General features: G+C 42.0%; 1 protein-coding gene across 2 annotated transcripts in view; it reads right to left on the bottom strand.

Annotated features, from left to right (window-relative positions):
- The window catches only part of MED13L (mediator complex subunit 13L), a 163,480-nt gene that overhangs the window by 53,120 nt on the left and 95,226 nt on the right, over window positions 1-15,134 (bottom strand). For both annotated transcript variants that reach the window (XM_083417440.1, XM_083417441.1), the window contains exons 5-7: window positions 5,138-5,283; window positions 1,532-1,723; window positions 970-1,158 (exon numbers count right to left, since the gene is read on the bottom strand). In XM_083417440.1, the coding sequence (XP_083273566.1) occupies window positions 970-1,158; window positions 1,532-1,723; window positions 5,138-5,283 (527 nt within the window). The remainder of the gene's footprint in view (window positions 1-969; window positions 1,159-1,531; window positions 1,724-5,137; window positions 5,284-15,134) is intronic.

The raw sequence follows: 15,134 nt of genomic DNA, 5'->3' as shown, positions 1-15,134 counted from the left end.
TTTGCTCCATCTAGTTTCACATTATCTACATGGACAGGCCCAGTTCTCCCAGTTTCAGATGAGGGTCTTTTCTATCACAACCTGGATATACCAGGGGCTGACACCAGAACCTTTTGCATGCAAAGTATGTTCTCCATCACTGAGCTATAGTATTCCCCAGTACTGGGAGTGCAGTGGTGTTGATGGTGTTAGAAAACCTCCTCCCACCCCAGTCCCAATGACAGCCCCCCACCAAAGTCTGCTATTCACACTATAAGTGATGCTTCTGTTCACTGGTGGTCCCAAACTTGGTTGGCGTCTCTACAGCTGTTTAAAATTTAAAAATGAGATGTGTTCATTGCAACTACTGTTGATGTGTCACATCTAGTTTGCCCCAAGGGCTAGAAGAAAGTCCCACCAGGGGAAATACAGATAGCAGGAGGGGATGAACACAAAACATAGCAGACAGAGGAAAGATCCGACAAGCTCTCCCTCCACTTTAAATCACTTTTTATATGAACTGAGCATGAGCTGTCTCAGGGAAAGAACTGTGTGGTAAGAGCTGTGCTGTCCTCCTAGCCAGGGCACTGCCTCCTGCTCTGCTCCTGAAAGTGACTTGGCTGGGGCAGGGAGGGAGAGTTTCCAAGGAGGGCAAGACAGCCAGAACCAGCACTGATATTGGCAAGGAAGCAGGGTACCTCTATCCAGCACCCTCCTACGAGGAATCCAGCTGCCATCTAGATAAGGTGTACAAGGGAAAAACTGTGTGGCAGGTGCTGCCCTGCTGTCCTGGTCTGGGCCCTGTCACCTGCTATGAATCCTGGATCTGATGTGGGCAGGAAGAATACTTCTGAGGAGAGCCTGGTCTTTATTAAGGTGAAGACTGCCAGAACGACCACTGACATCGGCAAGGAGCTTCAGTTCTTCTTCTAGACAGGCAGAATACACATAAAGGTTTTAAAAGAACTGTAAGGTGGCTTCCTCGCTTACCTATGACGGTCTGCTCTGGAGAGGTGGGTGGTGTGAGTAACATTCCACAACTGCTGGGATCTTTCACGTTGCCAGCTCCCTGCTGTGTCATGCTGTTGTGGGCTCCTAGCGTGGAAGTGTTCTGTGACACAGGAATATCATTTTGCGAGATAAGAACGAAAGCTGAAGGATATACCATTCGGACGCCACCTGTTAAGGCAGGAGTGAAGCGACAAGAGTAGGCTATGAATGTTTTTAAACGTCTCCGATTTAGTGAAATTGTTTCTGCTTTGGTACACAAATTTTAACTACACAGCCAAAATCCATTATTCATAAACATCATCTTTTTGAAACGGTCACATTTGTAACTAATAGGCAGCAGGGATCAATAGTCTGAGATCATCGTGAGCTAGAAGACAAAGCAGCTACCAAATCTTAAGGCCAAGTAGTGTCTCCAAAATTCTTTAGTATTAACAGATCCACAGTAAAGACTGCTACATATTGAACAGGGGTACGTTTTTTAACTTTTTGAATGGCGGTCGCAGGAGGGGAAAAGCTGTATGAGCAAAATATTGAACATTACCAACTATGACTTCTACTGCCACCGGAAAATCGTCATCGTATCCCAGTTCTTCCTCTTTCAAGTTCTCTTTCTTCTTCAACACCATTGGGTAAAAATACTGCCACTCCTCAATTAGCTTCCGGGTTGCTGGGTCTGACATCTTGTACGCTTGGCCCGTTAATGTACCACTTAAGCCATAAGGGCTTATCAGCACTGATAAAACAAGGGGGGAAAGAAAACAAAAAGACAGATCAGCATACAGCCTCACCTCAGGCCCCAGCACACATTGCAATAGCCTAAACAAATTTACTCTGAAGTCAGCCCCAATATTCAATGGGGCTTACTTTCCAGGAACTGTGAATTGCCCTGGGATCTACGGGTGAAGGGTGGTATAATAATAATAATAATAATAATAATAATAATAATAATAATAATACAATCAAAATGTTGCCCTAATAAGTAGCTTCTTACTATACACAGCTCATAAACACACACACAAATTAGAAGTATTTTGGCTGGGGGACTGTGGGGAAGAAGCATGTTTTAATTCTGGCCAAATGTATATATATTGTTGTCAATTCAATTTAAAATTGGCTCCTAAACCTTGCAGACCTGGCCAAAGAATGTTCTGTTAAGGACCTCAAAGTACTCTGTGCAGCATTGAGACTGTCAGAGCATGTTGTCCTCTCAGCTGTGGAAAGCAGAGAGATTTAAAAATGTGATAGTAAAGAAGACGCAGCTCAAATTAATTAAGTGTTTTCCTCCTCAAGTGTCATTATTTAAGATCATTTGATGTTTTTAAGGCCACTGAGTTTAAGGATTTAAATCTGGGGATAACTCTGGAGTAAGAAGATTATAGAGTAAGGACTATCCGTCCTCCAGCTGTAGCTTGGCAACTAGCCTTTCATGCAAATCACATGCTAATTAATTAATTGCATGCTAATTGGATGTCTCCTCCCTCATTTCCTGGCCTGTCCACTTCTACAGCCTTCATTCTTCATCTCTGATCTCTTTTATTCATTCTAGAATGCCCCTATTTTTAAAACATCTCCATATCCCAGTTCTCTTGCTGAGGCTTCCTTTGTAAGTTTAATTTGTTTATTTAGTTACATTAACATCTGACCTCTGTGCTGCCATGGAACCCAAGGCAGAAAATATTTATTTACATGCTACATTTTTAGCCTGCCTTTCCTTTGAGCAGCTCGAGGCAATGTACAATGCATCCTCCACTTCTAGTTTCAATACTCTTCTGAAAACCTTTTTCCTTCTAGCTGTTCTATAAATTCCTCCCCCCCAACCCCCGCAAACGTATTCAATCATTTCAGAAGCATTCCTTGCCATTTTAAATATACTTTTAATTTCTCTCTCTCTCTCTCTTCCTTGCTTCCCTGTTTATTCAACCCCATTTGTAAACTTATCAACTATGAATGGTTTTCAGGCAACAACTTTTAAAAATGTTTTGCAGTTTGTACAGCACCAGACACATTGCTGACATCCCACTATCCAGCAAAGCAAGGCATTCAGCTCTGTAAACAGTTTTATTCATATAGGAGCCTCGAGGACTAACAGCTGCTGAACTTTATATTCTACAGCAAAAAAGGTAAGCGAAGAGGTAAAAGAAATCCCATTGCATCAATTATATTGAACATCTCGTTTTGAAAACAATCTGGCATTTTGTAGCAAATTCAGAATATTTAAAATTGCGAAGAGCTTGGACATGTGCATTCCTTTTCATTAGAAAAAAAGTGCAAACAATAATTACTAGCCCTTTGCTATTAGGTAGGCAATGCTTAAGCACATTTAACTCTGCTGGACTATGGCCCTCATCTTGAATTAAGTGATCCTGCTTAAAGTGTCTGTACAGAAACAGTCAAACAGAAATTCATTATTTCACAATTGACTCCTTTGTCTCGCTAGGCAGATATAATCCTTTAGAGCAAAAGGATGCAAGCTGCATGGCCAGAAGACATGGATTTACTCCTAGATAGTAAAAATGTTCTACTTAGTTTCAGACCGATATTTGTTAATTGTTACAACAACCACTTAGCGCACACACCTCTTCAGGAAATATATTAATTAACAAATAGAAAACTTCATTTAAACCTGGGGGGGTGAGGGTAATTTAAATCACCAATTTACGAAAGTCCACCATGTGGCAAATTAAAAGCTCACATTAAGTCCAATTAAAGCAGATATTTGAATGTGGGAAAGGAAAGGAACACACTGAAGGTGGAGTCATCCAACAGTGAATAGCACAGAAGGTACTCAAGACATCTATTAAAATGGAGAAGGGGGACCTTCCGTTAATATCAATACTCACACACAGGGGCCCATCAGAGCTGAGGCTTAAAAGGACTAGTTTCTTGCAGCAGCTACTCAGCTTTAGCGCTGTCTGTCACCAAGCTAAAGTTCTAGGAAGGGTTTATAAATACAGGTCATGTGCTCAAAAACCAGTGCACTATTCTTATCATTCAACCAATTAGCCTAGTTTGCCCATCATGCTATGCCAAACCATGGTTTAGCATTTACATGTAAGCATCCAGGCTCCAGGAGGGTTTGTGGCTGCTTTGCTCCTCTTCCTGTCATACTGCTACTGTGCTACATACACCATGTCACCTAAACATGGGCTCAGGGTTTAACTCCCTCCAGATCAACCACAAGCTGAAACCAAGGTTTGTAACAATGGCATACAACCCATGATTTGTGAAGCAGAGCTAAACATTGAGCCAGGGTTTGGAAGATATCCTAAGCTTAGTGCACCACAGCAGCAGAGTATAGGGAGGAGGAGCAAAATGGTTGCATTCTCCCCTCGGAGAGCCCGTGCATTTACATTAAGCCAGGATAAGGTTTTACTCAAGTGATGGACTATGCTGAATCAGCAAAGCTAACAGTTAAAATAAGTGAACTTAACAATGATTGCTTCAGGGAAGGATAGAAGCTGTTTTCGGACTACTTAAAGAAATGATGAATTTGTGTGAGCAGGATTTGAACTATGAGCAACAGAAGGAATTAGAGATTATTGCATTATAGTTCTGATATAAGGTAAAAGGTAAAGGACCCTTGGACAGTTGAGTCCAGTCAAAAGTGACTATGGGGTTGTGACGCTCATCTCGCTTTCAGGCCAACGGAGCCGACGTTTGTCCACAGACAGCTTTCCGGGTCATGTGGCCAGCATGACTAAACCACTTCTGGTGCAACTGAGCACCATGACAGAAACCAGAGCACACGAAAATGCCGTTTACCTTCCTGCCGCAGTGGTACCTATTTATCTACTTGCACTGGTGTGCTTTCGAACTGCTAGGTTGGCAAGAGCTGGGACAGAGCAATGGGAGCTCACCCCGTCACGGGGATTCAAACCGCCGACCTTCTGATCGGCAAGCCCAACAGGCTCAGTGGTTTAGACCACAGGGCCACCCATGTCCAATGATATAAGAGCGGGGAGATGGGGTGCAGCAAGGGGGAGAGAGAAAAACACCATGGAAAATGGAATGGGAAGTCAATAAAACAAAAGAAAAAATATTATGTATTGGAATGTCTATGTGATTATTATTTTTTTGAAAATTTAGTAAAACGTATTTGAAAAAAGTTACTCCAGATGACAAGAAGTCACGCACATAGGACACCTACCTTGGAATGGCATAGGGGAAGACTGAGCCATGTGGAGATGCTCCTCGCTGATCAGATATATTGGTTGGTGCTGAACGATCTCCACACTTGTACACACATTGCACTCCCCATGAAGGAAGAATGTGAAGGCGCAGGACAAATGCTCACTGAAAGGAAGAGAGAAGAGGGAAACGTGACAAAAGGTCGTTTAATCCTGGGATCAATGCTTCAGAGAATGGCAACAGAGATTCTATGGATCTTGCTGGAACAGAAACTACAACACATGGTGCTTGCATGGGTGTGAACACACTTTCATCTCCAACGTAAGTGGCAGAAACATCAAGCCCTTCCCTGCTGAAAAAGCAGAGAAGCATGTAGCGAAAAGGAGCCTGTATGCTGATCAAGACATCATACATTCAGTCTTCACAAGACTTCACATGAGAGATGGAGCTGCTGCAAACTAAAGCTCATGCCTCAAAACAAATCACAATAAAGAACATGAACAAGGTTTTACTGCCTTAACCACAATCAAATCCCTTCACAAAAAAGGCAAGTTGCAAAACAGGGAGCTCGTGCCCCATTAAAATAAGTGCATTTTTAAAGAGTTGAGTTAACTTCTAACTTCCTTTCTTCTAGCAGATCAAGATGATCGGGTGACAGCAAAAACTGCAAGGTTTTTAGCGAGGGCAATCAGAATAAGATCTATTAGTTGATTATTGATGTAAACCTCCAAAATGTATTTTGTATAGTTAAGTTAAGTTTTTACCTCTATCTTCAGTACATTTAATTTTATTGCTATGGCTAGTGGCTAATGCAAATAAAGATTCTTCTGATCTTGCTCTCTCTCTCTCTTCTAAGAGCACGGTCAGCTCAACCCTGGCTATGAAGCATGCATTTCATTAACTTACAGCAACAATAGTAGTTTTCAGAACAATCTCTTCAACTTAGTTGTTGAACGGAAACAGGGCTGCTCTGGTACCAAAGCGACAGTGTTGATAGCATATGCTAAGGCACCAGATTTTGTCTGCTTCACTACTGGCTGGAGGGGCAAGATGCTTGTTGGGCTGTCGAGCACCCAGAGCCAGGTACCTAGAACATGCAGCTCTGATCATTTCTTTATTGTTCAGCCAACAACTGCTGAACAATCCCAACAGTCACTAGAAAACTCAAAGATACCTTTGCCATACTGGGTATTTTAGATATTTTAGATGTTATTCATAACTCAGTAGCTAGCCCTCTTCTACTTTATTTTAGCTCCCATTGAAACTGCTTAGTGCCCAAAGAGAAGACGATACTCCTGGGTCTTCCATACAATGGCTGCCAAGTGAATAAAGGCAGTGTGAGGGAAACACTAGGACACCCCAGCGTTTCCCAGAAGGCAACATAACTGGCTTTATATGCAGGTGAAGAGGAGATGGCGCTGCCTCACAACTCGGCCTCTGAGAATCGCAGAAGAGCGGGTTCCCTGCACTCTTAGCTAAAGGGGAAGTGTGGCATTGCTCAGTTGTAAAGAAAAGTTGCTTCTGGGCAAAGTTTCCCAAAGTGAAAGAGAGTTGGGATCAGCTGATTTCTGTTGAATCACTCATGACCATGCCTTTGATCCTTGTTGCTTCCTTTGGCACAGAGCCCAGCTCTAAGAGAAAAGCACTGCCCAAGCCAACCCACAAGTACGCTTGAATGAAAGAAAACAAACAACTGGGATAATTTAGTGGACCACTCTTCAAATCACTGCAGCCGTTTAACCAGCCGACCCTTATTGTAAAACTAAAGCTTCCACACATTATCCTATCACTAAAGGAGGAAAGATTTGCTCAAAAAGTCTTTTTGACCAGGCCAATCTTTTTTGACCTACCCAAAAGAATGTTGAATGGTTTAATGTCTCAGAACTGCAAGCATAGTGTATTTATGACTTACGACTGGACAATGGTAAAGTTTAGTTAGTGATGCCTACTTTCAATATGACCCAGTTCAGATATTGCAGCCAAACAATAATTAAGTTCTACTGAGCTTTACTATCCCTGGTGTTTTTATACTGTATTATTCCAATGAATGGAGTTTACAATACTAAAAACAAAGCCCCATCGAGCTGGAAGTTCAGTGACACTGAATTATTTGTAGCCTGATACTCACATGCCTGGTATATCAAACAGGAGCCTGAAGGCTTGTTTACCTCTGGTGCAAATCCACTGGCAGGAAACAGTACAGAACTGTAGGAGGAGGAACTGAAGCCCATAGTTGCAGGCCTGTTCACTTTGTTGTGAAGGAAGCCTGAACTCTGCCTCTGTGAAAGGCTGATGGTCTCCTTCTCTCAAGCAAATCTGAAGGGACATTCTTCAGAGAGCAAGCTACAAAGCTGCAGCTATTCTGGAAAAGGAGATCCACTTTGAGGAAGGATGGGACCCTCTGCCGGGTCCCCAGCAGGTCAGTTTGTGAGGAGGTGCTGCTGCTGCCTGCCACGTGAAGTAGCAGATTAGAGCCTTTCCCTGGCAGCTGACCTGTATGTGTGTAAGGTACAATGCAACCTATATAAAGAGTCTGTTACATTTTTGCTTTGCCTCTTTTCTAGAGCCTCGGTATGCAAGCTGCGCAAAAGGGGAGAGATGGGGGTCAGGGAGAAAAGAGACAGGCATGTCAAAGAGGGAAGGAGTGGAGAAAGAAAGGCTGACAAAAGTAGCAGAGTGGAGAAGAATCTGAAAAGAGACCTGAGGGAGGAGAGAAAGAAAAGGAAGGAAGGAAGGAAGGAAGGAAGGAAGGAAGGAAGGAAGGAAGGAAGGACAAAGATGAGAATGCTGGGGGGGGGGGCATGGGCAGACAAAGAGTTTTGACAGAAACTGCTATTCATCTAGCAACCATTAACTGACATTAGTTTCCTGATTCAATAAATCTAATGCTGTCAAATAACCAGCAGTGGTTTGATTTTGATATTGTGAATTGTTTGCTTTGTTCATTGTTTATGTCAACAGTTCTTAAGCTTGCGAGATAAAGAAATACTGTCAAATCCATTGGAGCCCAGAGTGATTGCCAACCTGCCCTCCTATACTCTGATTACAGAACTCTAAAGGCATCATACTATCATTACTCCAACAGAGATAAATAAAAAGACAGATAGTCTCCAGTGCTATTTTGTGGACAACCATTATTTATAAAAGAATCAGATTGCATTTCTGCTTTTAACTTGTACATAAATTTTCTAGAGTTAGGGTGGGAAGTGAGGTAGCCAGGTTTGCAATGATTAGAACACTGGGTGAGGGTGGGGGTTGTGAAGAGATCCAAAGGGATTTCTCCAAAATGGGTGAGTGGGCAGCAAATTGGCAAATGCAATTCAATGCAAGCAAGTGGAAGTGATGCAGACTGACGTAAAACAAACAAAAAAAAACCACCAACCTTATTTCAGATATACTCTAATGGAGTGTGAAATGGTGAGTGATGCAGCAGCTGTAAAAAATACTGTGTACAGCTCTAGTTGCCTCACCTCAAAGAAAGATTTTGTTGAGCTAGAAAAAGTTCAGAACAGGGCAAACAAAATGACCACAGGGCTGGAACAACTCCCCTACAAGAGAAAGTTAAGGCATTGGGGTGGGGGGAAAGTTGAGAAGGAGGGACGGGAGAGGTGTACGAGCATGCCTAGTGCACAGAATGTGGATGAGGCCAAGTTTTTCTCATGAGAAAATACTGAGGCTCAAGATGTGGAAGTTCCCTTATCAGAAGAATCAAAACAATAGAAGTGGGTGTGACTCCACACATCCACTTTCTGTTTGGATGTTATTTATAACATCTAAATCCACCCTAAAACTGAAAGCATATGAAGTATAACACTTTATGTTCCTGGAGACCTACAACACTCAGAAAGGAGTGTGCCATCAGAGGTGAAGTCAAACTGTTGGAAGGTTGCAGGGATTCCCACATGGTGGGGCTAATGTTTCCCATTTTCATGCCACGTTTGCAGATAACTTTATAACACAGAGCTGGTCTGCCAACAGGCCTGGTGCTTGAAGCTAGCTCTCCGTAAAGCACACCCTTGGGATCCTGCTATCTTCCTTTCTGCATACATGACCAAGCCAGCATAGGCCACTGAGACAGAACTGCAAACCTACTGGAAATGTGGGCTTGGATGAGCAAATTTCTGTTTGAGACTCTATTCGGCCATGTGATGCCCAAAATCTTCCTGACACAGCACGTACAGTGGTACCTTCCTTCTCAAACTTAATCCGTTCCGGAAGTCTGTTCCAAAACCAAAGCATTCAAAAACCAAGGCACACTTTCTCATAGAAAGGAATGCAAAATGGATTAAACCGTTCCAGACTTTTAAAAGCAACCCCTAAACCAGTGATTTAACATGAGTTTTACTATCTAACGAGACCATTGATAAAACGAAAACAATAAACAATGTACTGCAGTCACACACACAATCAATCAATCAATCAGTAGCTGAACTGGGTTCCACACAGTCACAAAAACAAAACAAAAAGAACTGCAAAAACAAAAACTCAAAATAAATAGCAAAAACAGACAGACCTCAGCGTAACACTCAAAACAGAAGTGTGGCACTCAAAACCGAAGTGTAACACTCAAATCAGAAGCGTAACACTCAGAATGGAGCACCTTCGACTTCTGAAAAAAGTTCGCAAAGTGGAACACTTACTTCCGGGTTTGCAGTGTTTGGGTTCCAAGTTGTTTGAGTACCAAGGTACAGTGGTATGAAAGGTGTGACTCCTAGCAGGTGTAAGTTGCCCACAACTCACTTCCATAAAGCAGCAGCCTCAGCAGAGCTTCATCTTTGTATTGGTGATAGCTGCCTTGCCTATATGCTTATCTAGCTCAGTGTCAATGGAAAGGTTGCTAGTTATGGTGGAGCCCAAGTACACAAAATTGTCTACCACCTCAAGCACGTGCTCAATCAATGCTGATGTGTGGAACAGAACAGAAACCCATTGCTCCTTGAGTGGAAGTATACACTGTCTTCAGTCATACTGAAGGCATTAGAGAGCTACAGGGAGAAGAATATACCAAAGAGAGATGGGGCAAGAACAGAGAATACTCAGAGCGCACTATGTTTTTGAAAATCCTTCCCTAGAGAGACTCGCCTGGCTCCATTTTGCTGACCTTCAGGTGAATTGTGAAAATCATCATCACCACCAACAACATATCTTCACCAGGAATTTTGCTCAGAAATTTACACCTGCTACTCTGATAGGTTTTATCTATCTCTGTTGCAGTGGTGTTATGCTTCTGCTTTGTATTTATGCAAAGTTGTGTTTTAATGGTTGCTGTAAGCCACTTTGTGGGTCTTTTAGGTGAGATAAGTGTTTTAAACAGATACAGGCAAAGAAAGTTATTTTGCATGGGCATCGTGGTAAAAGCCAGCCTCAGGGCTGAATTCACACAATGAAAAGTTAAACTACATAAAATATCCTGTAAGATTCATTCAGAAGCACATTCAGTGTAGCTTAGAAATGTATGAATGACAGACAAGGAAGTGGAAAGGTGTGTGTTCCACTTCAAGGTGTATGCACCTCCAGTAGTAACCTGCTTATGAATAGCTGCAGCATGTCTGCGGTTGGTTTCAACACACATTGCCTCAACTAGAATTTATTTGATGAGCCAATCATATGTTACAGTGGCAGCTCCCCTGGCCTTCCTCCAGAGGGCTCCCTTGCAGTGCTTAGCATGGAAATAAAGATGAGGACACACTGGCTGAATCAGATGATCATATCTGGACTTAATAAACTGAGATACACATACGCCATTTCCCTGCACATGCAGCTCCTTTGCTCATCAAACTATCAAACCATGAAGCTTCGAATTAACCATAGTTTCCCATTTTGCCCAACCTGGGAAACTATAGTTATGAACGGCTGAAGAGGCCAGGATATTAAACATGCTTAACATGCTGTTCTCCACACACACACACACACACACACACACACACACACAGCTGGCAACTATAGTTCAGACAAATCAGAAAAATATGGTTTATTAGAAACTTTCTGGTTTGGCTGCATGGGCAGGCAAAAACTGAATTGAGCTCCGAGCATCCAAACTGGGCCAGACTCCCTATTCCAAGTTTAAACTTTAAACAATGCCGATCAAGGGACCCCACCCTGTTCCATATCTTTTTGATTACATTCTTCAGCGACACACTTTATCAACATACCAGTGTTCAGTCTTTTTAAATAAAATAAAATGTTGTGTCAGTGTATATAGACTTGTACAGCCATATCAAACTGTAAGATATTATTACTCTCAAAGTGAAACATCACTCACTCACCCTCAAAAAAGATAATGTCACAGGGCTGGAAGGAGAAACTCAAAAGCTGCAACATCACAATTTAAGATTTTATTTTTATTTTTATTTTTTAAAGCAGACTTGACCCATTACTCTGTCTGTTCCGTGACGAATAAGCAATTTTGAATTATTCCTCAGTCATAAGCACAGCAGTAACAATTCTGAAATTCTTATGGAATGGCTTTATTCCACAACATAGAATCATGGAATTGTAGCGTTGGAAGGGACCCCAAGCCTCACCTCAAGTTTCTCAAGCAGCACAGCTTGGAAAGACATCCCTCTATGTTCAAATGAGGATCCTGGATAATGTCTTCATTTGGAAAGCTTCTGCAAATCCATTTCACCAGATATGCACCTTGCTGTACCATTTAGAACCTTACGCTACTTTTAATAAATAATACAGCTGGCAGGAGACAGGGGGTGGCGTTCTGACTGCTGCACCGATTCTCAATCTCCAGGGTTCAAGAAGAAAAAGCATGTGCAGCTAAGGCTTTAAAATATACTTTGATGTTTCCCACTTTTAGGATTTCTAGCGCGAGGAGACCTCCGCTAAAGAACATATATATTCAAATCAGAATAGCCCTTTCTTCCCGACATTAACACTCCTTTTCAAAAGCTATTTTTATCTCAGCTTAAAGAAAACAGATTGTGCTATCTGATAGATGTCTCCAATCATGTTCTACTCTTGTATTCAAATTTGTGTATTTATAGAAGAGCATTCCAGTGCTTTCTCTACATTATCCTTCAGATGTTATGAAGATGTTCTTACCAAAACAATTACACAGGTGAAACAACACAAAGAGTCCCCTGGCACCTTAAAAAGACTCATTTATACTGGCAGGCACTTTTCCAGACTAGAGCTTACAAGGCTGGAAAACAAGCAGGGAAAACTGGCAAGACAATTTCATGCACATGATTTAACTGTGATGATTTCTTGTTTTAGGAGGAAAAACTCCAGAAGGTAAACTAAGATGGCTCATAGCCCCTGAATGCTCGCCTTTGTAAATATGAGGTGCAAACAGGATCACTAGACACAGCAGTCCGAGCACACCAATATTCCATGAGTGTTTGCTATGGACAACATTAAAAGCATACATTAAATAAAGTTCTTCTTGAGGATAACCCTGTGCCTTGCAGCTTACTCATATTCAGTTCTCCTACCCCAGTATTTAGACTATTTAAAAGAAATGGGAATGAGTAGATAAAAAACAACATTCTCCTTCAGATGCATGAATTACATGTTCCAGAATACAGAATATTCTGCAGGATTTAAAAACACACCAGAAACCCTTTTGCAAATACCAGACCCTTCTTCAACTGCAATTTAGGACTTACTTATAAATGGTTGACCATATATACCCATCTTTCTCATAAGCAATGCAGGAAAGTTGCCTTATACTAGGCAGGCTATCAGTCCACCTACCCCAGGGTGATCCAGCGTTTGGCCCTCAAGGCCTTTTTGGGCAGCCCTCAGCAATGTTTGACACCCTGCCCAGTCCTTGCACAGCCTGGCTTTGGTAAGGAGGTGTGAGGGCTCTGGCAGGTTCCTAGAGCTCTCACGCCTCCTTTCCAAAGCCCAGCACCTTGCTGAAGCAGCTCTGGGAAGGTAGTGTGAGGGCGGGGGGGGGGGAGAGAAAGGGGTCAAGTTTTGGCCTTGCTCCTCACTCTTTCCCCACCCCCCATCCCGCTCGCCCTGACAACAAGACAGTGTGCAGCCCACTAGTTCCATGTCAAAGTACTCCGGCGGCCCATTTGGTATGAAAAGTTGAACTGCACTGATCTAGCCTAACTAGCAGCAGCACTCTAGAGTCTCTGGCAGAGATTTATCCAATCACCTGGTACTTGATCCTTTTCTTTTCTTTTCTAAGGTGCCAGGGATTGAACTATGCAGTGTGCTACAGAGCTACAGTTCCTCCTTTTGCTTACTGCTTTTCTTTCCCCTACTCATAAATAAAAATCTTAAGTGACAATGCCCCACACCCTCCCTCCAGTAGTGTGGTAGTACCAGTGATTAAATTCATCTTCTATCAAGGAAGGACCCATTTGTACATGCTAACCCACCAGCTAAAAAACCAACAGACCAGGTAATCAATTGCAACCCTACAAATAAATTCTGCAACTGTACGAGAACTTTCAGAAGCCATAAGATTCAAACACCAAGATCCTCCCTATGAATATAAATTAGCCTGTTTCTTCACTAGCATCCAGAGTGTTGAGATAACAAATTCACAATGCAGAAAAGTGTTTAGATAACACAGGAAGCATTTAGATAATGTTATGAACCCATTATCTTGACACTTTGTATGCATTCTTGCCAGGACTAGCATGCTAGAACTAATTTGCTTGACTCTTGATAGTCTTTCTCACTGATTTTATCTCCAACTCTCTTGCTATCTCCATTCACAAGCAAAGGAGAAAGGGATCAGCTAGCAGTTTGGGTTCCAAAGTGGGCTGTCATCAGACACCAAGGCAATGCAAAGGAAAGGCTTCAAGCTCCACACTAGAGCTTGCCAGCTCAAACACGGATCCATGTTCGCACTGTAACGCAAACCATTTCATAGCTGCTAAGATCAGTTCTTCCAAATGCTTACAAGCATGCTCTCTAAACACTTAATTATCAGTGATAATGCAACTGGGCTGTTTAACCTCACTTGGTGTCGTGAGGCACTAACCACTGCCCTACATGGTAAACCAAGTCGCTGTAGCTTCTCAGGGTGGAAATCTCACATGCTGGCCAGAGGCACAGCCAGGAAAACTCACCTGGTACCCATGCCCAATAGATTATTGGTGCCAGACGGGCCTTCAAATGGCACTTAAACACTGTAACATACTTCAGTTTGCTTCTTACAGTACTTTTACTGATTTGATTACTTTATATTGATGGAAACTGACTTGAACACTGGTATCTAAATACTATTACAAAATAGGAACAGGAAAGAAAGATATAGAAGTGTTGCGAAGACAGAAAATGAAAACAGGCAGGGAGCTCTAAACCATGGTGCCTGGATACTAAATCCATCAGTTAAAACCAAGTTCTACACTACAGTTAGCATTTATATTATTATTTATTGGACTTGTTAAGACACTGTTTTAAATGTAAACTCAAAGAGACTTATAATATAATGTAATACAAAAATTCAAACCAAAGCAAAACAAAACAAAAAGCTAAAAAGGATGGCTGAAAAGAAGTATTTTTCATCCAGTGCCTAAAAGTAGTCAGTGATGGTAGCAGGCATGTGAGGACAACATTCCATAAGGAGGGAGCCACAGCTGAAAAGGCACCGTGACAACCTATGGTTTGTCATGGAGTCCGAAAACAGACCCTCACTGTAACTGAATGCTAGTATCTATTTTACTGTAAGCTGCAAAAACTGTGTTTCTGACACAGAATGAATTAAGGAACTATCTGGCAGGGTCACGCAATAGGGACTCACAGGTTTCTGTTCAGTATCTGAGTACAGAAGAAAGGTTCACCTCTATGTTAACAGTAGTGGTTTTCTTCAGGGCAGAGCTGTCTGCTCCTCATTGCTCCCATGTTTCAGCTTTATGTCCTACTTCTTTATTCTCTCCACCCTGTGATATTTGAGTAGCTTGATTTCACTCTCCATATGAAGCTGGTAACCATAGTTTCTCCATATTAATAGAGCCTTTTTATTTTATTTTTTTTAAAAAGCATCTGAAGCAGACAGAAAAATGGTTAGCATTGTAGCGATACATTTCTTTTCTGTAACA

Source organism: Podarcis tiliguerta (genome assembly GCF_965153285.1).
Source record: "Podarcis tiliguerta genome assembly, chromosome: 16".
Taxonomy (NCBI): domain Eukaryota; kingdom Metazoa; phylum Chordata; class Lepidosauria; order Squamata; family Lacertidae; genus Podarcis; species Podarcis tiliguerta.
This window is presented reverse-complemented; position numbering and strand designations above follow the sequence as displayed.